General features: G+C 48.8%; 1 protein-coding gene across 3 annotated transcripts in view; it reads right to left on the bottom strand.

The window, feature by feature from the left end:
* The window catches only part of LOC119459390 (serine-rich adhesin for platelets-like), a 299,849-nt gene that overhangs the window by 203,407 nt on the left and 69,407 nt on the right, over window positions 1-27,035 (bottom strand). For all 3 annotated transcript variants that reach the window (XM_049671415.1, XM_037721183.2, XM_049671416.1), the window contains exons 6-7: window positions 24,472-24,641; window positions 14,613-14,805 (exon numbers count right to left, since the gene is read on the bottom strand). In XM_049671415.1, coding sequence (XP_049527372.1) covers window positions 14,613-14,805; window positions 24,472-24,641 — 363 coding nt within the window. The remainder of the gene's footprint in view (window positions 1-14,612; window positions 14,806-24,471; window positions 24,642-27,035) is intronic.

Raw genomic sequence — 27,035 nt, 5'->3', positions numbered from 1 at the left:
GCTTTAACCCTCGTTACTAGTTACCACTATCTTGGCATACATGTAACTCACAACATATGCACATTGAACATGTATTATTATCGCTAATCACATGCTTGGATTTCTACGCCGAAATATTTCATTTGTTCCCTCCGATTTAAAAATTAAATTGTACACAGCTCTAGTTAGATCAAAATTAGAATATGCTTGCTCTATTTGGGATCCATCTAGCTCCGCATTAATCACTGCCCTTGAATCCGTTCAGGGCCGTGCTGCCCGATATGTGCTCTCTAATTATTCTCACTATGCCAGCGTTTCTTCAATGAAAGCTAATTTAGGTCCACCGACCCTTAAGTCACGCCGCAAGTGCTTTCACTTAAACCTCAATCACACAATTTTTTACACTAGCCCAACACTTGAAAAGGATCTTTTGCTCCCCCTAGATTATGTGTCCTCGCAGATTAATCCTAAACTCAAGGTTAAAATTCCGTTATGCCACACTAACACTTGCCATGCCTCTTTTTGCCACAAACAAGCAGTGACTGGAACCACCTTCCCACTTCCGTCGCTGAAACCGAAGACCATGCCAGCCTTCAAAGTCGCGATTAACAGTTTATTGTTAGAACACTCCTCTCTGTAATGCCCTTAGGCCCTGAGAGTATGAAAATTAATAAATAAATTAATTTAAATTGTGCAAAATCACCGCAGTTAACAGAGCCATATCTCGTCCTTCTAACCGCCGGGCATCACCATCTTGGTATCGTTTGAAAGGTCAAAGTTTCGCCGTTCGTTTCTCAATTCTTCAGTCGTCACCATCTTGTAACAAACGCACAAACACAAAAGAATCGCGGGTCTGCTGGAGCTGGTCACACGGACCCTCCAATGAAAGTGGGCCTCCGATTGGCTGCCATGCTGAAGGGCATCTCCCAAATGGTTGCGGCTGTCGCAGCCGACAAGATGGCAACTGCAGTTGTCTGCTTCGCAAACCACACCAGCATCTTCACTTGACATGCAGAATCCAGATTTCTGAGAGCTCCCAGGTTAGTGATGGGTCGTCGCTCGTTTTAGAAGAAATTTTGGAGGAAGCACGCCTTCGGAATACGGAAGCACAAGCACCCAAGGGTGAGAAAAATATGGCGATTAGCGGTATGAAGCGGCGATTACTTGTCTGAATAACCAACTAGCCCAGGCAGCCACCTGAATAAGTTACATTTCTAGTCAATCGGGCTTTAATCAATGTGTTTGTCTTAAAGCGCTTGTCCATGTCTGCTATTTGTCCCTGTGTCTGTTCTCGCGCTGTGTATCACCAGTATGAATAACCAACTAGCCCAGTCAGCCACCTTAATATTGTTACGGATGATCGATGTTTATTCACAGATGAAGATTAGGATGGATGAGAGGTCGCCACGATGTCACCACCGAAATGTAGCCGTGGCTGCTGCTGAGTTCTTCGTTCTCCTCCTCTTCTATCTCCTCCTCTTTGCCACGTTACAATCCCCCTTTCGTAGACGAAGCCCACTGGGAGAGTCACTGTTCTGTGGCGGGGTAGTAGTGATTAAAGCGTCCAACATGAGCAAGCTGGGTTTTCTTGGAACGCCTATCTGTAGACAAAACCTGTGCAATCACGTAAGTTAGGTCGCTCAGGCGATCTAAAACAACGAACGGGCCCACATAATGTGACAAGAGCTTGCTGCACAAGCAACGCTTGCATTTTGGGGTCCATAGCAGCACTGGTCACCTTTTTCAAAATAAATGGCTTGATGGGATCTATCGTACCGATCCTTCGAGCGGTTTTGCGATGCCAATTAGCAGACGTGGGCTATTCGGCGGGCTTCCTTGGCGAGGCAAAGTGTCTTGGCAACGGAATCCTCAGCGTCGAGAGAAAACGGCAGAATCGTGTAGAGGAAGCTCCGCGGCGATCGAGCATAAAGCAGATAGAAAGGGCTGTAATTCGCTGTCTCATGCTTCGCAATGTTGTAGCTATACGTTATGAATGGCAACACATCATCCCAGTTCTTGTGGTTAGAGGACACATACATGATTAGCATGTTTGTCAACGTTTGATTCGTGCATTCAACAAGACCGTGGGTTTGCGGACGGTACGGCGTTGAGTGACGAAATTGTGTTCCACATAGCCGAAGCAGCTCTTCAGCAGCGTCGGCCACGAATTGACGACCACGATCAATTATGATCACGCGAGGTGGACCATGGCGTAGGACGACATCACGCAACAAGAAAGCTGCGATGCAAACAGCGGTAGATGACAGTACTGCTGCGGTCTCTAAGATGGTCTACACAAACGATGATCCATCTATTGTGATTCAATGACCATGGGAATGGGCCCAGGAGATCCACGCCAACTTTCTCAAAAGGTGCGTGAGGGGGAATCAACGGCTGCAGAAGACCTGGTGGGGAGGTTGAAGGTCTTTTCCGCCGTTGGCATTGGTCACAACTAGCCACATATTGCTTTGTTTGATGCATGTGAGGCCAGTAAAATTACACACGCTGTAGCGTACGGGTGAATCCAAGATGACCTGATGTTCGATCATCACGCACGGCATGTAGCACAGCACTACGGAGACTCTCCGGGACTACAAGAAGAAAGCGGGCGCCACTTGCAGAGTGGTTGGTTTTATATAACAAGCTGTCACGCACAGAAAAACCACCACTGGCTTTCGGATTAAGGGCCATCACGAAAAGAGGTTCCAGAGTGACGTTGCAGTGATCCTCCTGGAAGATGGTCGCGTCCGGAAATTCAGGTGCAATAGCGGCCAGACAGTCATCGAAAGTGTCTTTGTCAGAATCTGCCGTTGGCAGTGGTAAGCGGGAAAGACAGTCAGCGTCAGCATGCCGGCGGCCGCTTCTGTATTCACTACAAAGTCTTACTCTTGTAGTCGTAAGGCCCACTGTGCTAGACGACCAGACGGATCCCGAAGGCTGACCAGCCAGCATAATGAATGGTGATCAGTGACTATGCTGAATGGCCGACCATAGATGTTGCAGCGAAATTTCTTAACAGCAAAAACAGCTGCAAGGCATTCTTGCTTAGTGACTGTGTAGTTTTGCTCAGCATTGCTTAAGCAATGAGTATGAACTTCGGTATGAACTTCGGTAGGGGAACACGGATCAAAATGACGCAGGATGGGGTCTGACGTAAGCAAGAATTTAAGTTGACGGAACAATGACTCAAATTCTGGTGTCCAGTCGAACGATACACCGTTTTGCAACAGACGCGTCAATGGGTGCACAACGCCGGCAAATTTTGGGACAAAACGACGGAAATAAGAACAGAGTCCCAGCAAACTGTGCAGTTCCCGCGCTGACTGTGGAGGCTGCAAGGCACTGACCGCTACAATCTTGCGGGGGTCAGGTCTGACTCCATCTTTGTCGACTAGATGACCAATGTCTGTTGCTCCCCAAACCTACACTTTCCAGAGTTGAGAATCAAATCTGCTTTCTCCATGCATTTCAGAACCAGGCTAAGGCCCTCGTTATGCTCCTCAAAAGTGCGGCCGAAAATACCAACATCATCAAGGTAGCAAAGACATATTTCCCACTTTAGACCGCGGAGAATTGTGTCCATGAATCTCTCGAACGTTGTGGGCGCATTACAGAGCCCAAACGGCATAACATTAAATTCGAATAAACCGTCCGGTGTAACAAAGGTGGATCCACAGGTATCTGCCAATAGCCTGAACATAGATTGAAGGACAAAAAGTAGGAGGCAGAATGTAGGCAGTCTATTACGTCGTCAATTCGCGGGAGTGGGTACACATCCTTCTTGGTAATTGCATTTAGTCACCTATAATCAACACAAAATCTCCACGAGCCATCTTTTTTCTTTACCAGGATGACAGGTGCGGCCCACGGGCTTGATAATTCTTGAATGACATTTTTTGTCAGCATCTGGTCCGCAATAATCTTGTGCTCTGATGAAGACACTCGGTAGGGCTTTTGCCGAAGAGGATGTGCCGATCCTGTGTCAATGCGATGACAAGCACACGAGGGTGGGATAGTTGTACGGTGCTCATCTTAAGACAAGTCGAACACGGAAGCATTCTGGGATAGCAGTTGTACTAAGGTGTCCTGTTCACGTGAAGACAGACTTGCTGACCATGCGTTGTGGGAATCCTCGGGTCCCATAACCGCCACATGGGCAGCGAACGTCGCGTCAAGCGCATGCGTGCCAGGGAGAGTTGGGAGAGAGGAAACTTTCCTTCCGCGGGCGGCGCGCGGGAATCGCAAGCGCTATCAGCGCCACCGGGTGGGTCACGTGAGATCCCGCTGATATCGCCCGGGTCTCTTTGGTCTCCAGCAAGCGGCGACGGCGGAAGTCCGCCGTCGCTCCCGTATTCCCGCACGTGGTTAGTCAACCGCGTTCTTGCCGCGGCAGTCGCCGCGGCCCCCCCCGTATTCCCCAGTTGGTAAGTCGGAAGCCCTTCTTTACCTAGTGTATTATTCTCTTCGAGGGAACCCTCAGCGATGTCAAATATAGCTAGCTGGCCTGCTCGAAGTGTTAGTTGCAGTCGTAATAAATGCTTTCCGAGTGTACACGTGGTTGTCGTCTTTTGTTTCCTCGAGCTTGTACCGGACCGCGGTTGATGCGCAGGCATGCGCCAACCGCGGGGCTCGGTGTGTCGAGGCAGAGGGCCGTTGGCATCCTCCATATCCCGACATTTTGGCGTTCCCAACGTGGGGCAAGCTCTTGGAAAACGTGATGACGATCGGTTCGGTGCGATGAAGGCTTTGTCCGGACCAGCGTTAGGCCTCAACCGAAGGCGTGATTGCTAGCTAGATTGGGCATGTGCTTTCTTGAGTGCGAGTTAACGCTGCACTAGTGTCACCGAACTCGTGTAGACGCTGAGATTTGCAGCAAGTTTTCTCCTAAGAGTACGCCCGAAGCGAGTGAGTGCAGCAGCCGGCGCGGTTGTCGATTTTCCCTGTACATATGTAAATAGCCTCCTTTCTGTATCTTTGGCTCTGGGAGCTGGGCGCCGGAAACGCTGGCTAGGACGTCAGCGGGGCGCAGTCCCAGGAGTCTGCTCGGAAGCTGCGTGTTGAGCAGCGAGCGGGGACCGCTTAGCTAGGCCTGCATCTCCTCGCGGCGGCTCATTGGAACCCTTTATGGGTCTTTTGTGGCATTGGTATCCGTCATGGACGCGATTAGGCCTAAGGCTCTGCGGAGCTGCCGGTCGCATGTTCGAAGACGACCATGCCGTGACATTTAGCGGGTGCAACCGGATTCGCTAGTTCTACTATACTCGCCGAGCGGAGAAACCTCGTTCGAAATAGAAAGCTTATTTTGTTCAGATGAACTCAATATTTTGCGGGCGGAATAACCGAAATCTCGGGGGACCAGAGAGCGCTTTGTTCATACGAGCATCGCCCACATTCGCGCTGTATCAGACCGGAAAAATTCGGTCGAAGCGAATGACTTCATTCAAACGAACTGGATAGTTTTTTTTTTCTCGTTGCCGCATAAAGCTATGCGGTAGACGGGTGGTTCAGCATCGTGTCAGACGGCCGACGCTGCGGCGGCCTCTACTGCCTTAATTCTAAGTGTTTGTGGAGTGCATTTGAGCGACTTTGCAGAACGAGTGAAGCCGCTTCGACTTGCTATTGCTGCCATGGTCTACGTCCCTGCCTGCTGTCTCGGCCCCTCCCTGTTTGCGGCCCGATGCAGCAGTACATGGCAGCCACAATGAGGGAGGCCCATCATCATACATTCCCACGAGGATGCGTCGGTGCGAGGTTCATCGAGCCGGCGCGCGCGCTGCTTCGCGAAAGTCCTGACCCGCTGTTCCCGGGTGGACATTGCGGCGCGTATCTTGAGGGCAAGCCATCTTTAGCCCCCGCCATCGTCAACCACTGTGACGGCTGCCACATGTGGGCGGCCGCCACACAGGACAGTGCTGCCTATCAACGTGGATTCGGACATTTCCTGCCGGAGTTTACCATCGCATCTGCCCGGATACTTTGTCAATGCCGTCGTTCCAGCGATTTCTCCGCCGTAGGGCAACATTTAAGGGTGGAGGGATGTGGGAATCCTCGGGTCCCATAACCGCCACACGGGCAACGAACGTCGCGTCAAGCGCATGCGTGCCAGGGAGAGTTGGGAGAGAGGAAACTTTCCTTCCGGGGGCGGCGCGCGGGAATCGCAAGCGCTATCAGCGCCACCGGGTGGGTCACGTGAGATCCCGCTGATATCGCCCGGGTCTCTTTGGTCTCCAGCAAGCGGCGACGGCGGAAGTCTCCGCCGCCGCTCCCGATTCCCGCACGTGGTTAGTCAACCGCGTTCTTGCCGCGGCAAACGCCGCGGCCCCCCCTCCCTCCCCCCCCCCCCCCCCCGTATTCCCCAGTTGGTAAGTCGGAAGCCCTTCTTTACCTAGTGTATTATTCTCTTCGAGGGAACCCTCAGCGATGTCAACTATAGCTAGCTGGCCTGCTCGAAGTGTTAGTTGCAGTCGTTAGTCGTAATAAATGATCTTCAAGTGTACGCGTGGTTGTCGTCTTTTGTTTCCTCGAGCTTGTACCGGACCGCGGTTGATGCGCAGGCATGCGCCAACCGCGGGGCTCGGTGTGTCGAGGCAGAGGGCCGTTGGCATCCCCCATATCCCGACAGCGTAGAATTTTCTGCTCGCAAGGGCAAGTGGCTCATCCTTGAGTGAAATCCTCGTCCCCGACGTCCATCAATGAACAGCACGTGACGTCGTCGAAGACAGCAATCTTCATGTGTTCAGGAACACGCACAGGGACGGCAGAACAATTTAACATCCACAAAAACGTGCTACCATTGTTCACAGATACGATACTATTGGGCACCTATAGGTTTTTCTTCCCACAAGAGTCGCCAAAGGGTTTTACCACGGCATCAAATGAAGCGTCTGTACAAGATGCGATGACGGATACCAGTGCTAAAGACCACAGAGGCCGCGTCATTCTCTCAGCAACAGCAAATGTCTTTTGTCCAGTGGGTTGTTGATCCAGGAGGTCTGATAATGACGGATCTTGACAAGCATCGACTCCAGGTTTTCCACTATTTATCGAAAGCTCGCCGGCACCACAATTGCCTGAAGACCCGCAGGTCTGCAGAAAGTCTATCCCTAATATATCATCGTGCGTGCAGCGTTCCAAAATCACAAACTTGGTTAAATAACATTTGTCCGCCAATAACACGTTTACAGCACAAACACCAAAGGGAATCAATATTTCACCACTTATTCCATGGAATTTAGCATGCGTGTCGAGGGAAAACATCACTTTGCGTCGCTGAACAACGGGCATATCCCTCAGCACGCTCGTTGCCGGTTTCCCGGTGGTAGTTCTGTTGTGTTCTCATTGGCCTTCTCGAGCGGTACTCCTCGACAGTCATTGCAGCGATGGAAAGGGGAGCTGGTGGAGGATTGCACGGATGTTGACTATCACGGAACTCATTGTTCAATTCCGTGCAACGACGTAACTCCTCTCTAACAATCTGTCTAATGGTCGTCGCGAGATCGACTGATGGGATGTCGTCTTCAATGCTTGCAACAGTTGTTACGTTTGCTAGCCGGCCAAACTTCGGGATTATGCGGCGCAGTTTGAGAGCCTCAAAGGTACGGCAATGACGCATTACGTCGGCGACTGAGCTAAGGTTCTCTTTACCAATGATGAAGTTGTAAACGTCCTCCGCGATTCCCTTCAAATGGCCAACTTTGTCCTCCTCTGACATACGAGGATTGGCTGTCCTGTATAGCTTGAGCACGTTTTCGATGTAGGTCGTGCACGTCTCGCCCGGAACTTGAGCTCTATGAAGGAGCGTTGGCTCGGCCTGCTTCTTCTTTGCGATTGAATCGCCGAAACGCTCCTTGATTTCGGACGTGAAACGATCCCACGTTGTCGAGTTTCCTCGTGGTTATCGAACCACACGAGCGCCGTGTCCATCAGAAAGAAGACTACATTGGACGTTACGCTGTCCCAACGATAGTGCTCGCTCATGCGTTCGTAGTGGTTAAGCCATTCTTCCACGTCCTTGCCGGGCTTCCCTCCGAATGTGCGAGGCTTTACCAGATGTTGGCGCTGCCACGGACTAGCCATCGTTTGGGTCGAAGATGCCGCTGGTTCCGTGCGAGTGTTGGCTTCGGTATGGGACATCTGAAACACCAGAAGTAATGCGGACAATCCAGCAATTCGGCGGCTTCAACGCAGATCAGGAGGTTGGAGAACCGTGCTGTCCGTGTTGCGTGGTGGTCGGGGGTACACAGCACCTTCCACCAAAAACTGTTACGGATGATCGATGTTTATTCACAGATGAAGACCAGGATGGATGAGAGCTCGCCATGATGTCGCCACCGAAATGTAGCCGTGGCTGCTGCTGAGTTCTTCGTTCTCCTCCTCTTTTATCTTCTCCTCTTTGCCACATTACAATGTTACATTTCTAGTCAATCGGACTTTAATCCATGTGTTTCTCCCAGCGCTTGTCCGTGTCTGCTATTCGTACCCGTGTCTGTTCTTGCGCTGTGTATTACCAGTACTAGTGGGAGAAGCGGAGGAGCAACCAACTTACATGCTGTGCTATCTTGCACTGCGTGACTGCAGCAGTGAAGCAGACAATTGCCCTGTGCCATCAACGCCGATAATGCAGTCAACGGAAGACGCGCCAACGGAGGCTTCCGTCATTCGACGTACGGCTGCGCGAATCAGTAGCCGAGATCCCCTCGCTGGAGGTGACGCAGGTCGAAGGTCACCATCGCCAGCAAAAACAGTGTACTAAGTTTCTCATGCATCGTGCGACACCGACACACAGCCTGCGAGCGAGCCCCAACCGTCGAAGAGCTAGAGTGTGATAACTGAAGACTCACAGGACAAATCGTCGCCCGAACATTGCACCATTCAGACGCCCCTCGAGCCGCGTTTCGTGTCAGCGGTGATGGCAGAAGCACAAGCATGCAGCGTTCACGACTCCTTTCGCGCGTTGTCCACGACTGAATGGAAGTTTAATTTGATGGACCAGCCACGTTATGGACAAATTTTCAAAGACCACCAAACAAAGAGGCAAAGGTGCAAGATGATGCCTGACAGCAGTGATGCTAAATATTACAGCACTGACGCGTTCTAATAAATTTGCACTGATTGCAAAACTTTGCAGCCCATTTTCTCAATTGTGTGTTTTTTTTGTCAGTCATCTCGCTCGTGGAAAGCATAGCACAACAAGGGCTGGACCAATTTTGATCCAGTTTATTGCGCTGTGATCCATAAGCTGTACTGTATGTCAAAACAGTCTTGTAATGTTTCTTTATTTTCCCATTATTTTATTATTTCACAATAACTACATGGCTCTATGCAGTGAAGAACAGTTACATGCATGTCATGTTGAGCAAAAAATTATGAGGGCACTAAAAAAAAAAAAAATCTAACATTGTCTTGAGGTAGATTAGACATTTTGGCAAACATACAAAGTATTCCCAGTTACCTACCATGTTTTGTTACTGTGCCATGCTTTCCACAAGCAAGGAACTTGTAAATTCTTATAACACAAAAACTAATAAAGATATCTTAATGAAAATTTAGATGTGTCTTAACTGCAATGTGCAGTGTGTGTGCCAAATTTAAGCGCTCTCTGCCAAGAAACAAGAAGTTATTTCTCATCCCCCCCCCCCCCCCCCTTAAAACGATGTGCTTGCTGAACTCAATTACGTCAAGCATCCTGTGCACTTTCTGGGGTTTTACGTGCCAAAACCAGTTCTCATTATAAGGCACGCCGTAGTGGAGGGCTCTGTATTAATTTTGACCACCTGGGGTTCTTTAACGTGCACTACAACGCAAGCACATAGGCGTTCTTGCATTTCGCCTCCATCGAAATGCGGCCGACGCGGCCAGGATTGGATCCCACGATCTCGTGCTCAGCAACACAATGCCTTAGCTGACTGAGCCACCGCAGCGGGTCATCCTGTGCACCAACTTTACACAGACACTCAGTTAAAAATATCCATGTCAGATGAACTGGCATTGTACACCTGCTTCAGCCATGTTATGGGGCAAGTTAGAGAAAGATTAGGGTAACATATGTCATAACACCTGCTGGTTTTCAGTGATGGGACTTCAAACTGCGCCAACACACGACAATCAATCAGCCCAAGCATGAGTCTCCTGTCACGTAAAGAAAGCACACTTGAGTCAACCAACAGGCTTGAAAAATCATTGTACCGACGTCGACAAATATCTCTCGTAATGAGTGCAAACGAATTGACGCTAGACGGCTTCTATTAAGTTACTTTGCTATTAAGTTACTTTGATGGGTACTAATAGAATTCCACACAGTGGAAGCAAACTGTAATCATGGTCGGACCAGTGCGAAGCACAATGTTTTGAAAGAATCAGTACGCCAGAACTACTTTGTAAGTCTAGATGTTAAGTCTAAATGCCTCACGGCAAGACTCGCAATACAGGATACACTAAGGAGCAAATCCAGCCTTGAAGCTACATTAACCCCAAGGTGACAGACATCAAGCACACGACTAATAGTATGAACCAACAATGTGGGCGGCATTTTCTTGGCTTCGAGGTTTCATTTGGGTGGCGTCGCGTTGTCACTATGTTGTAGATATGGTTATTTCGACATCTTCGGTGGCGGATCTTCGGTATTTTAACAAACAGCAACCACACCTCCATCGGTTGCTGCTTTTAGTTTTCTGGATATGGACCAGCCATACGGTCGGCGCTGAGGCAAGATGTAGTGTCATGGCAAAGGCAAACGAGAAGGTGGTCAAGGCCTCCCCCGAGTCGCTGTGAGGTAGCCGACGACACTACATGGTTCACTCACCAAGCTGTTGACACGGCGCATGGACGGTGAAGCTTCACAGTCTCATCTCCCGGTATGGGCATTGGTGGTAGACGTGGCCTGCTTCTCCTCAGTGATAGCAGATTGGCCGTTGATTGGGGAGTGTGCCACAGACGTATCTTCCTTGGAGCATTGCACAGGCCAACAGGTGGATAGACTGGCGGCAGCGTTGGCTGGCGACGGAACTGCGGCGTTACTGGGCCCTGACAGGGGAGCGAAGGAGGAAGCCAACGGTGGGCAATGGCGGAGTAGGTCATTGCTTCCGGCTGCGGTGATTCGGGCTGCACATTCGGGAACTCCCAGTGACCGCTGAATTTCTTCTTTCACAATGTCGGTGATCGAGGCCACATGAAAGTGTGACCCAGGGAACATTTTACGCAGTTCTTCATGCACGATGGCCCTGACCATTTCTCAAAGCTCGTCAGAACCAAGTACTTGGTCTTCGTACTTTGGCATAAGCACTTGGTGGTTATATTGCCTACTGAGCATTTCTAGCATCTTTTCGGTGGCCGTGGCTTCCGTTGAGAATTCTATGACTGTCTTGGGTGAGTGACGAATGAATCCGGCAGAGTTCCTCACATGAGGAAACAAGGTTTCTCCTCCTCAGACATATTCGGGTTGGCATGACTAAACGAACAGGCCATCTTTTGTGTAGACGGATCTGTTCTCATTAGGGAGCTGCACTCGGGTTTCCAGCACAGCTTCTGCCCTTTCCTTGAGCATGATGCTCTGCAGAAAGCTTTTGCGAAACAGTTTCCATGTCCTTTAGCAGGGACGAAGTTTGGCCGTATTGGTAGGTCATTGTAATTGCAACTGGTATTCATAGCGCTAAAACAATACAAGGACGAGGAAGAACACGGGACGAGCGCTAACTTTCAACAATTGCTTTATTGCAGCTGGTAAGCATATATATACTATCTGGGAAAGGCACTGCAAGACACGCTCTGAAGGAAAGAAGAAAAGGAAAAACAGTCATGTGGCTACTATGCCAAAAAGTTCAAGCGCTTTTTTAGATAAAAGAATAGATGCCGTGCTAACACAATCATCACCTTCTTTAGCTATCTCTGCTGCTTTGACAATTTTCCTCGTCACCTTATTCCTGTGGCGATACACAACAACAGTTTGTTTTAAGAGAGGGTAGCATGGTCCCTTCGCGTCACATTTTCGTCTTTCATAAGGTTTCCTACAACCTAAAAAAGGTAGGGCAACGGTCGGGTGTTAACATTGTTTTTACTGCACCTAACAAACTTTTGAGTTTGAGTGGGCTGAGCTGTCCTACGAGGAAGCGGAAGCCAGTTTGCGCTACTGCACATAAGGGACCATTTGTCACATGCACTCGGAACGTAGTGCATAAGATTCCACTTTCGTGTGGGAAGTACTACGTGGGCCAGACGGGCAGATGTTTAAACGTGCGTCTGGCAGAGCTTAATAACAAAGTAGAGAGTACCGCAATAGACGGGCACCTGGCTGCCCACTGTAGAAAATGTGACGCGAAGGGACCATGCTACCCTCTCTTAAAACAAACTGTTGTTGTGTATCGCCACAGGAATAAGGTGACGAGGGAAATTGTCGAAGCAGCAGAGATAGCTAAAGGAGGTGATGATTGTGTTAGCACGGCGTCTATTCTTTTATCTAAAAAAGCGCTTGAACTTTTTGGCATAGTAGCCACAGGACTGTTTTTCCTTTTCTTCTTTTCTTCAGAGCATATCTTGCAGTGCCTTTCCCAGTGAGTATATATATGCTTACCAGCTGCAATAAAGCAATTGTTGAAAGTTAGCGCTCGTCCCGTGTTCTTCCTCGTCCTTGTATTGTTTTAGCGCTATGAATCCCAGTTGAAATTACAGTTTCCATGTCGTCAGGGTTGACTCTCAGTTGAACCAAGTCCTCGTGGCACCTTCCAACAAGAAGTATACATGGCGCAACTTGTCCACAGAGTTCCAGTTTTTGAACGTCACGACGCTTTCGTATGTCTCCCGCCAGCTTTTCGGGTCATCAGACATCTGCGAAAGGTCAGTGGCTCCCTGGGTTGTTGCAGCACGATCGGAGACACGGGTGCTGTCAGTAGCGCCGATCACTGAGACATGGGTCTCCGAGACACCTGCTCAGTGTACACGCCACGTTCAAAATAGCAACCGAAACTTGAGAGAAAAAAAAAAAAAGACTCACTGAATTAACAAGCTGGTGTCAGCGCGCACGAACGAGCACGGCCGCCGCAGCGAGCAAAGGTTCGTGCGGTCTATCACTTCAACGGAAACTGAGCGGCGAGAGCACAGCGCATACAAAAGGTCAGAGCCGTCTGGAGATCGCTTTCAAGATACGGTGCACGCGAGAAACCGCTCCGGCGCTAAGTACGCAGTTGTTAGAAGAGTAGAAGTCCCCCCTCCCTCCGATACCCCCGCGGCCTTTCGCACGAGGGAAGAAGTCGCGTTTACGCTCCGCCTGCGTTCGCTCTCCATGAAAGGGCGCGTCCCCCGCGCGCTGTCACTTGCACATACGGTGGGCGTGCGGCAATATTTTATCGCCCTAGGACTTTGTATGGAACTTCAGGGCGGCGACGCCGACGGCGAAAATCCGCTTGAAGCGTCCATATAATTGCTGTCGCAATAAAAAAACATCCCACAATAAATGGTTACAACGATAGTGCTGAGCGCATATACTAAGAAAAAAGAAAAAGAGCAATACTCTGGAGCGTTTTGTCAGCCAAGGAAGAGCGGGCATGGCCTCCGAGACTGGAGGATTGCGCGAGCGCGCGTTCCAATCTTGGAGGCTAAATAAACAGCGAGCCACTGGAATCCAAGCCAGTGCAAAATCCAACATGGTGGCCTCCAAGATTGGGTAGCGCGGCTCGGAAAGAGCGATTTAGTCCGCAAAATCGAACTTTGGGGTCTCAATTCGTCCGCTAGCAGCCAAAGCGCGCGGCCGCGTGACGTCAGCGCCCCGCCCTCACCGCCAACCGCCGCGTGCGCAGCGCCACCGCGGGAACCGGTTAGGCGGCGCGGGCGGGGAATGAGGCCAGCGGGAACGATGGCGAGGGATGGCAGACCAGGCGAAGCCCGCGCAATCATGCCGGCGCAACCCTCAATCCCCACAAAGTCCATGCTCCAGTGGTAATTTTTGAAGCCTGCGGCTAGCTCAATAGTCCGTGGCAGCATTGGCAATGTTTTCAGTTTGAGCTCGCAGGGGGTTTCCAGAACACAATGAAGCACCTCAACCAGATGCCATGTTGTAGTGAATCAACATGACATCTGGTTGAGGTGTCAGGTTGAGAAACTATGAAAGCTCCTAATAAGGCCAACCTGTGCCCAAAATAGCAAGTGACACTCAAAGCACAACGATAGCGGCGAGCAGAGTCGAAATCTGATCTGCAGCTCAAGCACGTTCTAGCATAATTGCTGGTGCCCGCATGCCTTCCAGAAAGTACAAGACTATTCGAGTCACACACACAATCTGATTACACAAGGTTTGGCGACAACATAGCCAACAAACAGAATAAGCAATAACATTCGAGAAACTTCCTATACAAAAAGGCACGTCTTGCGCTGGGCGATAACTTTCAACATTCGTTCGATGGTCAAAGACCAGGAAAGGTTAATAAGTGAGCATGGCAACAGGATGATGTTGGGAAATGAGCAAAGCTAAAAAGGGTTCCTGCTCCATTTGCTGACAAGATTCTTAAAGGCAGGACACAGTAACCAGCGCATGTAAAAAATGATCAGTACGTTAGTGCTGAGCAGCAGTAATGAGTTGGTTATCTTCTGAAACATTTGGATAGTTGCAAGCCTGACTGTGCTGTAAAGATAGAATCAGTTTGTACTTGTCTTAGCAGCCAGGTGGACATGACTGAATTTGTGTCGCAGTTGGTTGCGGGTCTTCCCCGGTGCACGCAACTGCTTGCAGCTGCTATGCTGATCCTCACAGCAGCACAGGCGCTTGCGTGTCATTCGACGCCCAGTAGTGGTGTCATCGCTTGCATGGCGTCGTTCTCGCTCACATGGTGGGCCATCCATCTGCAATATAGCAGACACCATCATTAGTGCATTATTTCATGTCCACCGCAAGAGAAACGCTTTTGTGTCAATTCTGCAAATTCCTGCTCGGTTGGATGGCTATCAGACACTCTAGGCCTCAACCTTTCTGTTTAGCTTTGCGTGTCATCTAGAGTACGACCTTTCTGCTAATGAAGATGATCATTATTATTCAAGCGAAGCTACCATACGCTAGCCTGCGCCAGCAATTTAACGCTAAAAAAAACCAGCTGCTCTCAGAGCTGCACAGGTGGCTCATGCTCGGAACGCATGCGTTCGTCGTCATCTGCTTCCACAGCTGGCTGCGTTGCCTCTAATCATTCCAGCGTAGAATTTCACTTCTCTTCTGTCATCGTAACGGGGAGGCCGTGTTTACGGGGTTATGAGCCATTGCTTAAGGGGGTACGAGCCATTCATTGTCTTTCTTGCACAACGGACAGATTTATTTTCAAGAAATTTAATGGAAATCCATCCAGAATAAACGCGCTCAGGAAAGGACTCGTCGTCGACGTGCCGATTCTAGCGTGAGGGCTTCCGAAGCCAGGGGGAGAGCCGCAGACCCCGAGTTGCGGGAGCGCGATGTTGAGGACAAAAGTCTACTTTGTCAAGCCCTCCAGGAACGCGACAATGATGGTGCACACCTCAGCAATGCTAGCGCCAACTTCCCCGGTGCGACGGCCAGGTTTCAAAGCGAGTTTCTCAACCGGAACTTCGGAGCCAGCTGCAGTGTGTGTGAGCCGTTGTGGTTTGACCACAACGTGGTACTCATCAGTGCATTTCGTTCAGAGGAACACCAAAGAAACACACTACAAGCTTCGCTTACCCCCATCTCCTCGAAAGGGAAGGTGCTACTGATTTTATTATCTTTGCCTTGACACACTGTCCTGTGCCTGCTAATCTCATTACACCATCTAATAAATTGCCATCCTTGTTATATTTTTTTTCCCCTGGGTACACATTCCATTAAAATGCTCATAGAACACAGGCCATTTTGTCACATAATCTGAACCAGAATATCAGATGCCAGCATTTGCTCTCAAATCTACAATGTTGTCTTTTTGTCTCTTGACTTATGGCCCGGAATTGTAATCAACAGGCGAGGCTTATTATTGAGGCGAAGTCAATATGTGATGAAATAGAAAAATGTGTCAGTGTAGTTTCCCTGACATTGACAGAAAAGGAACATCCCTTTTTGGATGCTAATGAGTGCAGTGCGCATGACAAGTCTCACGTGTGTAAACGTATACAAGCGACGACCGGACTGTTGAATAAGCAAGTTCAAATTTGCGCTATGTATGCCTCGTTTTCACCTATCGTCCACCTCTTTTAAGTGCATTTACATTATCCTCATGCTAAACAAACTTGCCCAACTAGGTGTACTAGCCGACTTTGTTGGCACCTGTGCCGCTCACGCAGGAAAAGCCCACACACAAGCTTCTTCGTTGCGATTTTTTTTTTTTTTTGTCGAGTTCCCATTGAATATGTGACCCAAGCTCTGGAAGGTGGATGACATTTCTGAATTGCTTTGTTGGACTTCGTTGAAAACCATCAGAATGCTGAATGTGCCTTCATCGCTGTGCATCCCTCTTAATTCTATGCCATCACCCAATCCTTGCCGTTCCACCCCTGCGCAGACTAGCAGACTGGAGCACGCTAGCGCGAGCCGACCTCCCCGCCTTCCATCAAATAAATTCTCTCTCTCTCTTGGGGAATAAAAGGGTGTGAATGAAGCAAAGACCACCATTATTATGACCTAGGTGCTATGCAGAAACACCTGCAAGTCAGTAATGAACAAAAAGTGGTTTGTCATCTCTTGGACGTCAATTATGCTAAGTGTCTTGTTCAGTGAATGTTCTAGAAACATGAAATGGGTGTGTTGGTTTAACTCTGATAAAGTTTCACAGTACTTTAATTTGCCATGGATGAAGAGATGGTACAAAGTGATGAGTCTGTGCAAATGGAAATAATGAAAAGAATAGGGTGCATTAATTTCATCCTACCAGTACTAAGCTGTGGCGCCGAAGCATAGAGGATAAGGAAGAAAAAATGAAAAGAAAGCTGCCCAAGAAATAGTAAATGGTACAAGAGAGTACTATTACAGTACTATAAGACAGTACTACGTAAGAGCAGTGCCTCGGAAGTATTTCATAGTGCGAAAACCCACAAGCCAGTCACTAAACCAGTCAATGAGCCTGATGGCGATACTATCGCCGAAAGCACGGTGTAAAAAGGAAGGTGATCCGACGGCGGCGCGAGGCACGGCCACTTAGTGTGACTCTACGCACGTTGCTGCCGCAAGGGGCAGCACCTGTTCTGGGGGTCACTTTTTCGCACGATTTGCTGGCACTTTTATGGGCACGCGCGGCAGAAGTGCTTTATTTCGATGAATATATGTCGTTCGCCTGCTTAAAACGACTTTACTTGGTTGGAGGAACCAGTTCTGAGCCCTCACCTCAGAACTGGTGCTACTTTCAAAAGCTGTTCTAAGTGAATGTGACTTGTGAAACCACTGGCTTCAATTCGGGTATTGCAAATGTGAGCTAAAGTACAGTGGAACCTCGATTATATGTCCCCCGGTCAAGCGATGATCTGCATTTTACGACGGATTGGTTTCATACCGGCAATAAGGCAAAGAAATGTATTAAATACCTCGATTACACGACGCAATTTTCCACCGATTTGGCCTCTTAAGACGCCTCTTTCGGTACCGTCTGAGGGAGAAAAAAAAAAGCCCTAAGCAGACTAAGGCTTGCACGTGAGCACACTGCAGCCAGCTGAAAATGGGTGTGCAATACTCGAATATAACGTGACCGCGATTGTAACGCGAGGGACGACTTTCCAGTCACGCGAAATAAAAATAAAACCATGAATCTAACGCGAGATGGACGGAAAAAGAAATCGTAGTTTTATGCAAGTAATCGCAATTGGGAAACTAGGTCATCATCGTCGTCTGAAGACGAGACTGAGCTTTCCATGGGCGGTATTTTCGGGCAAACACTTTCGTAGATACACTTTCGTAGATACCGTAAAAACCCACGTATAATACGAGGTTTTTCTCTAACTTTTACCGTGTAAAATTTCTGCCTCGTATTATATGCGGATCCCAAAGTTTTCAGCGTAAAATTTGTAGTTTTGAGTTTGTGTTTGCTCACTGCTATCATCATCAAGACTCATAGGAAAGTGTGCATCATCTTGCGGTGGCGTCGGTAGGCTGCTGCTGCTTTTAACGGGCGCCATTTTGACCACGCTAAGAATCGGCACGTTCACTAGTATGTAGCTTAACTCAGTGGCGCACCGACGGGGGGGGGGGGGATTCGGGGGTTGGAACCCCCCCCCCCTGAGGTTGACTTAACCCCCCCTTTTGTTTAACCCCTTTTCTTTCCTTACGCATTTGAGTACTGCAATTAAGATGTAAGACGCGCAATCGTCTGCACACTCGCAAGAAGCGCATTTTTTGACAATTTCCCGTGAAGAAATTGAAATTAGTGCTGTTTAGATGGTATTGGCAAACTGTCAACCCCCCCCTGGCAGAAATCCTGGGTGCGCTACTGGCTTAACTACATGTGTTGCGGCCTGTGAAAATTAAAGTGTGTTGCACACAGTGGTAGTCCCACACTACAGCCCGATACATTAATAAAAGTGGTCGCATTCTTTAGCAACTGTCAATCGCTGCAAAGCATCAGTCTTTGAAAGGCTGGAGTAAGTTTTCAGTTATAGGTAGTTAAGAAAACCAATGACTAATTAATTGCTACACTGATTAGTTACGTACTCAAACAACACTTCCTTGATTTTTTTTAATTCGAATGTACTCTCTATGATCAAAAGTAAAAGTGTACAGGTTGTTCTAATTTTCCTTCATGTGGAATGGTGTCCGGACTTCGTGGGGTTAAGCAGTTCAATAATTTCAGTCTACAGATGGGCTTATTCTATGCACACAAATTATAGTACTGCAGGCACTACTCCATACCACAAGATTCACAAGATGTCGGGGCCGCGAAAGTAGTACCCAGCTCCCTTTAAAAGTAAAATTATTTTAGCCGCCAAGGCCATCGGAAATTGCGCCGCAGGTCAGCACTTCGGCGTCACTGAGGGCAGCTTTCACGGCTCGGATGACATCCCAATTGCAAAGTCGGTTCTTTATTCTATGGTTGCAACGGCGGCAGTAAGCGCATTTGGCCTTGGCAACGCCGTCGCTTCAGTGGCAGTGGCTTCCCTCGCCATCTCTCTCAATTCCCTCGTAGCTCCCCCCCACATTCGACTGGCTCCGTGTGCGCCCGCCGCCGCTCCCGCCGGCGCAGCGCCAACTTAGCCCTTTCCCTGAAGTTTCGTTTTCTGCCGTCGTCGGGAAGTTGGCCGAGACGTCGGCTTGTTACAAGCGTGTTCCGGCGCGACGGTGAAACGGCGACCTTGCTATTTGAGAGTGAAATTGCCGGCGCGCATTTTTTTTTTCCGTTTTCTTTTTCTCCGCGTGGCGTTGAGGGGTCTATCCTAAGCTTTTGCTCTATGGCGGTGTCGGAGCAATGCCGGTCAGAGGCGCCGCCGCGTGACTTGCAGCGCTGCTGAGGACATTGTCGGTGCGCCGTATGTTCGAATTAACCGTCGCAAACGCTTTTGCATTTGAATTACCGGGCGTTTTCGCCATAGCAATACACATGACAGGACCACAGCGTCAGTTCGAATTAAGCGTGTACGAATTAACGAGATTAGATTGTAAATGCTTTCTGTGGGTTTTCCTCGCTCTTTTTTTCAGCGCTTGTGTGTACATGTCTCCCTTCGTGTGGTCATCTGTTTGCGCTGTTGCCCAAAGTTTCAAGATGTACCAACTCGCCCGTATTGATGAAGTTCATTTCCTCGCTCGCATGATATGCGGATGAAAACTTTTTTTTCGTTATTGCTATCCCCAAATAACACCTCGTATTATATGCGGGTCCGTATTATACGCGGGTTTTTACGGTAGTTTCACTTTCGTGACTCAGCACTGAAAGCGTCCCTACCAAGTGTTTTTGGCGCTGTCCTAATCATGCTATCAGCGCCAAGACCGCTGTCGGCCGTATACTTGAGGGGTTCGGTGCCGGGACGAGCAGAGTCTCGCGGAAGTGAAATTATTTACAGAAGTTATCGCCCAAGAATCAAGTCATCTTCCCTAGCCGTCTAGCTTTGTTTGAGATTTAAGTACTTCTTAGAAGACCACATAAACATTTCGTTTGGGGTCAGTAGCAGACCACTTCAAATTCCACAGAGCCTTTCCGACTGGCCTCGTATTTAAGAGGGCCTGCCGGTGGTCCCGCCAGCCGCAAATCGTCAACTCATTGACATCGAGTCGCAGCAGACTTTCCAACTCCGGCCATGAAAATAGCTCGTCTCTCGAAGTGGCCGTCATACTGAATGCGCTGCGTCACCATAAAATCGCGACCGAATGTAGTCGAACCACAAAACGCTGTACGCTATTGCAGCATCGTAACTACAGTGCCCTAGAAGGTGGCAGAGGGCTTGCTCAGCCACTCCTCTGACGCATTTAGCATCGCCTCCAAGAGGTGGCGCCACAGGCAACTTCAATAGAAGCTTCGCTCCCTTTGTTTGCAGAAGCTGTCATTTTCCTTGCGCTTCTGTTAATTTCAGTTTGAAGCAGTTCACACTCTTTGTTTTTATTTTTGCCACACTTGAGAGTCTTTAGCATGCACTATATTTGTTGAGGCCACATGATATTTGCCACAATAGTACTTAGCGGAAACGGCAACTCTTGGGCGATCTGCTGCTTATCCTACCTGCTAGATTTTTTATGCAAATAAGTCAGCGCCGATGATTTTGCTTAAGCCAGAAGGGGCCTCAAAATTTTCAAAATTATCGGGCAAACGTAAAAAATTATTTGGAAAAAAATCTTGCTGAATTAGAGGGTCAGTGACCAAATATATGGTTTCATGCTGTGTCGACCTAATGTAAAATGATTTTGTATCAAGATTATGTCCGGTAGCCCACCAGTGAATTAGCCGAAAAATAGTGCACGCATACTTCCTAGCCGAGCTAAAAAAATTAAGGTATGCTAGCCACGTTTGTGCCTTTTCTTAGCTAAAATAAAACTGGATAAATATTTCCTTGTTCCACTTTAGTTGTTTCCCGCGTGGCAGCAGCCTTCTGCATTTATCATTAACCCTTTCAGGGTCAATATTGTACATGTACGTCCTCCGCGAACACCTTCAAAATGATCAATGACGTACATTTATGGTATCGCTTGTACATTTAAAAAGAGTGCCTCTTTCGATCATTTCTTTCGCTTGGCGTGTGCTGCCACTCGACCGAAACACGTGGAATTTTTTACTCACGCCAATGACCCTTTTTCTTTTTTATGGCAAGTTGGCTATCGCCTGCGCAACCAGGCGCGCACGCGGCGGCAAGTGCGCGCTTCTTTCGATCATTTCTTTCGCTTGACATGTGCTGCCACTCGACAGGTAGACGTGGAATTTTCTACTTGCGCCAATGTCTCTCCCATTTTTTTTTTTTTTTATAGCAACGGCGCCAAAGCTCAAGGGCTCGTGGCCAACACCGAGGCAGGGGTATTCGCCAAAATCCCCGAATAACTCGCCAGACCATCAATAAAGTTATCGTTCTTCCTCTTTATGGCAACGGCGCGTCAGCTATCGCTTGCGCATCCGGGCACGCGCGGCACCGGCGGCAAGTTGCGGTTTTCACCTGCGGCAGATCCCGCTTGTTGCACGCGCTAAACTGATGGCTATCTGGTTTCATATCTCTCAAAGGGTGACCGCTTGTTACTCGATCGTTTATCGCCCACCGCGGCGCGATTACACCTGTTCCCAGACAGGCGCGTATATACAAAAACGATGCTGCCGTTCTTGCATTTCCTTTTTTAGAGACCACAAAAGCTCTATCGCATCTTGTTGGCGATAAGACGAAAGCTTCTTATAGTGAAATATTTAGCGCGCACTCACTTGTTTTGGTTTCCAGACGTGCACACAACCATTTTTCAGTGCGCTTATCTTCTTATTCAGGAATAAAAATTGTGTATTCTACAACACAAACGATTTTTTCCTCACTTTACTGTCACTCTAAAAAAATTACGACCATGGTTCTTTCGAAGAATTTAAATCGGCAATGAAAAAAATCTACCCTGGGGGGTCCCGCATTTGGCAAAAAAAATCAAACCTCAAAGAGTTAACCATCATTATGCAGTAACACTTTTGTTAGGTTTATGTACAGCAATATAAGCGTAAACAAAATGACGATAACAGGGCTACTGCTGACACAAAGCTTTTATTTCCAAGAACTGAAATACAACATCCAGCCATTAATTCATGCGCTTCACCTTATGTGTAACGGGTCAACATGAGCTGCTTGGCCATCTGCCGCTTTCCTGCCTTGTCACTGTTAAGTCTTTTCACATAAAAATGACTATGTGTGACAACGTAAAAACTTCTTATTTTAGCTGTGAGGGTAGGAGCGTCTGCATTGCAACTAATTTGGAGGGAAAGTCTGTTCTGAACAACTGCCATAATGCTGTCAAGTGTAGCTCACTCTGACAGAAGCATTCCGTAAAGAGATCCTGGAGCTTTTTCACGAAGCCGTGCAACCGACTGGAGGGATAAAGGAGGCCTTCTCGGTTACAGTAGTTCCAGGCAAGCCGAAAACTTAGTGGAGTCACAGTAAGCAGCTTGATGAGCAGTTGGCATTTTGTACTGGCATTGACAACACACTTCCGTGCAACATAGCCCGCACGTAAGCCTTGAGTCACTTCTGGCCAGAAGCTGGTTGTGCTCTTCTTCCCCTCTTCCCGCCTATTTTCATCCTTCGGGACGCCAAGCAGACTACTTCGGCACATCCTTCAGGTAAACGTAGCCTGTTTGGCACCCAGGTGCGTAACAGTGGTTTTGTCGATGTCACGGCACGCCTCAGTCACTGCAAAGCATACTCATCTCTTCATACAACGATAGGACGCAACACATCAAGGAAAAATTACAGGTGAAAGGAAAGAGCGTCACTCGCAACTAACTTTATTTCGAGAAAGCATCGCAATATATAGCTGAGCTAACACATGCGCGGCAAGGTTCCACGTATCACCCCACCCAGATGAATCAATAAGAATCATGTGCTAGTTTAAAAAGCATCTAAAAAATTCAAACTCGGCGCCGCGCAAGACCACTGACGTATCGCTAATGCAGATATCTTTTTTTCTTTTTATGTAATATGCCTCGAGCATTTCTCGTGCCAGCACCTCGTTGCTTCTACCCAGAATGCTGATCTCCTTAAATCTTGCGTTACATTTACATGCTTTACAGTGCGCAGGTAAATGTGTCGAAAGGTTATTCTTAATGGAAAGTGCGTGCTCCCTCGCTCTGTCATTAACACGTAACACATGTAAAGCATGTAAATGTAACGCAAGATTTAAGGAGATCAGCATTCTGGGTAGAAGCAACGAGGTGCTGGCACGAGAAATGCTCGAGGCATATTACATAAAAAGAAAAAAAGATATCTGCATTAGCGATACGTCAGTGGTCTTGCGCGGCGCCGAGTTTGAATTTTTTAGATGCTTTTTAAACTAGCACATGATTCTTATTGATTCATCTGGGTGGGGTGATACGTGGAACCTTGCCGCGCATGTGTTAGCTCAGCTATATATTGCGATGCTTTCTCGAAATAAAGTTAGTTGCGAGTGACGCTCTTTCCTTTCACCTGTAATTTTTCCTTGATGTGTTGCGTCCTATCGTTGTATGAAGAATGTACCAACTAGCCCAACAACAAGTTTTATTAAGACATACTCATCTCTTGCATGCTGTGTGAGACAAAAGCACTGCAGGAAAAAAACCCACGCGACGACGTCCACAGCAAACCAATGCAGCTCAGAAACTTGGGCCGCGGCGCCACCGCTCTTACATTCCATGGAAGCCGCCGCCAGCGCCGCCGCCCGGGCTGTCGGAGAAGCACGTATTGTCGACATTCGTGGAGTCGCCGTACCCCATAGCCTCCGCCAGCGAGTAAGCCCACTGCCCCATTCTAGGGCACTGTATCATAACCAGACACAAGCACAGCGAAAACAGTGTCGATTCCAATCAGAAACAAGCTCCGACTTCGGTCAGCTTGTCTATGGATTGGATCGGGACAGTTGCCAAAGTAGTGCTAAAAATTGCAGGATTTAGAGCATATGTTTTAAAAAGAACAATTTTGCCGTTCTTCAAATGTAACGCGAGGGTCGAGTTCAAGCAACGAAATTCATTAAAAATACGCACATTACAATCAATAAATACAGCAATTTTTTAATATTTTATTCTACCTTTCTTGGAGCAGTGCAGATTTGTGCCACGAGCTTATTTCAGATGGTCTGTACCCGTATTTTGGGCATGATGGAGCGTCACTGCCTATATTCTTCGTTTTTCAATTAAACGATGCCCAGATTAAACGACAATTTTGCATGGTCCCCTGAAAATCGTATAATCAGGGTTCCACTGTAATTAGTCATAAAGGTTAGATTTTTTCATTGGTCAATTATGCATTTTGATTTCCATTATAAGTATGTCCACTTCTTGGAGTAATCCTGCTCATTTGTGGTATATGCAACAGGAGATTGCATTAATGTCATCCAGCACAGTAATGCGTGAAGTCCAACACGATGCGAAACTGTAAAGGTACAGAATGCCCTACCCTCTTGGTCCTCTCAGTTGGTGTCACTGCAGCGTCAGCCGGTCCAGGCAGCACAGTGGCAGAGCCACGCGGTGTTGCCTTCCGCACAATCTCGTGCGGCGGCTCGTGGATGGGCACACGAACAAAGGTGAATTGGTCCACCGTCAGAGGTATCCCGCGATTGCTCGCCACTGTAAACATCAGGGAAAAACATCACTTCCCTACAGCCAGTATTCGTGCATTGCTCGAAACACCAGCATGCATTATTGCATAGGAGCTCCGACAGATAAGGTTCAACATTCAAAACGAGGAGCACAACAGGACTGGGACCTAAGTATTTGAGCCCCCGAAAAGCAGGCGATTACCTCAACAGATTCCGCTGTGACTATCGTTCCACGCGCATCTTTTTATCTTGAAATGATTTCGTTGCCCTTTTATGTGTTGTCCACGAATATGAGCCGTGGCCTCAAATAAACTGCATTTGAAAGAACAGCACTGGAGCACTCAGTTTACTTGTCTTTCATTGGTTCCAACTAAATTACACTGTCCACTTTCAGCAACACGAGAACAAGATGAGAGCAGGAGCCAACGTTTCGACAAGTGGACTTGTCTTCTTCAAGCCGACATATGCTCTCCTCGGCACAGTATGTCGGCTTGAAAAAGACAAATCCACTTTTATACTGTCTGCCGCTGAACAGCCGCTGAACAGCCAAGGTGGTGACGAAGGTAGGCACGTAGGCCGAGAAGCACCATGGGAAGGTGGTCGACCCAGTGGTTGCGATCAAGGCATGCAGTGAGGGAAGCCTTGAGCTGCGATGGAGCCGCTCAACCATGCCGTTGGCACAGGGATGGTATGCAGTGGTGCGGCAGTGCTTAGTGCCAAGCACCACTGGAAAGCACCACTGGCTGAGCGAAGTGAAGAGTGTGCAGTCAAATTGATGGCCGCGATCAGTTGTCACAATATTGGGGCAGCCGAAGCGGGAAACCCATGCTGAAATGAAGGCTTTGGCGACCGTTTCCGCAGTGATGTACAGAATGGGCACGGCTTCGGGCCAACGGGTGAAGCGGTCGATCATTGTTAGAATGTAGCGGCAGTCGTGAGACTGAGGAAGTGGTCCAACCAAATCAAGATGGACGTGGTCAAAGCGGCAGCCAGGTGGCAGGAACGACTGCGTGGGAGTCTTCGTGTGGCGGGTCACTTTGGTGGTCGGGCATGCGAGGCACGAGCGCGCCCACTGGCGAACATCAGAGTTAATGCTTGGCCAGACATACCGCTGTGTAACGAGGCGCTGCGTGGCTTGGATGCTGGGATGGCAGATGTCATGAAGTGCTTGGAACACCGCACGACAAAAGGCAGCCGGAATGAAGGGTCGAGGTGCCGCCGCTGACATGTCGCACCAGAGGGAGCCAGGCACAAACAGGTGAGGAACAAGTTGTAGACGGAGGGAAAGGGGATGGTGATGCAGCACAAGCTAGACCTTCCCAATCCACAGTCGATGTAGAAGTGCCAAGGGAGGTGATGCGTGAAAGTGCATCAGCTGCCTCGTTGTCGGTACCTTTGACGTGCCGGATATCCGTTGTGAACTCCGATATATAAGCCAGTTGACGAAGTTCACGTGCGACGTTCTTGGAAGAGTTTGTACGGAAGACATACACGAGAGGCTTATGATCCGTGAGAACATAAAATGGCTGGCCCTCCAAGAAGTGTCGGAAGTGCTGGATGGTGGCGTAGATGGAGAGCAGCTCGCGGCCAAAAATGCTGTAGCGAGTCTCGGCAGGTTGGAGTATCCGTGAGAAGAAGCCCAGTGGGCGCCACTCGGAGTTTACGTTCTGCTGGAGAACAGCGCCGATGGCCACACTGGAAGCATCCACCATGATGCGGGTTGGTACGTTAGTCCTCGGGTGGATGAGAAGTACTGCATCAGTGATGGCTTGTTTAGCAGCCCTGAAAGCAGCTTCAGCTTCGGGAGACCAGGAAATTGCAGATGAGGAGCCCTTGGTCGTGCGAAGAAGGTCAGTCAGTGGGTGTAGAAGCTCAGCGCAGTGCGGAATAAAACGTCGGGAGAAATTCAATAGGCCGAGGAACTCATGCAGCTGGCGTAGGGTAGTGGGTGCTGGGAAGTCTTTCACGGCCTGGACGTGAGAGGGCAACGGACGAATTCCCGGCACCGAGATGTGGTGTCCCAGGAACTCGAGCTCGGAAGTCCCAAATACGCATTTCTGGGGGTTTACAACCTAGGCCAAATTGTTTAAGGCGTTGAAAGAGTTCCCGGTGGTGACGCTCATGATCTTGTGGATTGGGACTCGCGACGAGGATGTTATCAATGTAGGCAAATACAGCCGGGAGGCCATGTGTTACCTCGGCAATGAATCACTGGAACGTTTGAGCTGCGTTGCGTAACCCAAGGGGCATGCGCACATACTCAAACAGGCCGAAGGGTGTAGTAATGGCTGTCTTCGGAATATCGGCAGGCTCAACGAGATTTGGTGATAGGCCTTGACAAAGTCCACTTTACTAAAGATTTTGCATCCTTCCAAATGGCCTGTGAAATCTTAGATGTGTGTGGAAGGGGATAGCTATCGTG

Source organism: Dermacentor silvarum, chromosome 7, assembly GCF_013339745.2.
Source record: "Dermacentor silvarum isolate Dsil-2018 chromosome 7, BIME_Dsil_1.4, whole genome shotgun sequence".
Classification (NCBI taxonomy): domain Eukaryota; kingdom Metazoa; phylum Arthropoda; class Arachnida; order Ixodida; family Ixodidae; genus Dermacentor; species Dermacentor silvarum.
This window is presented reverse-complemented; position numbering and strand designations above follow the sequence as displayed.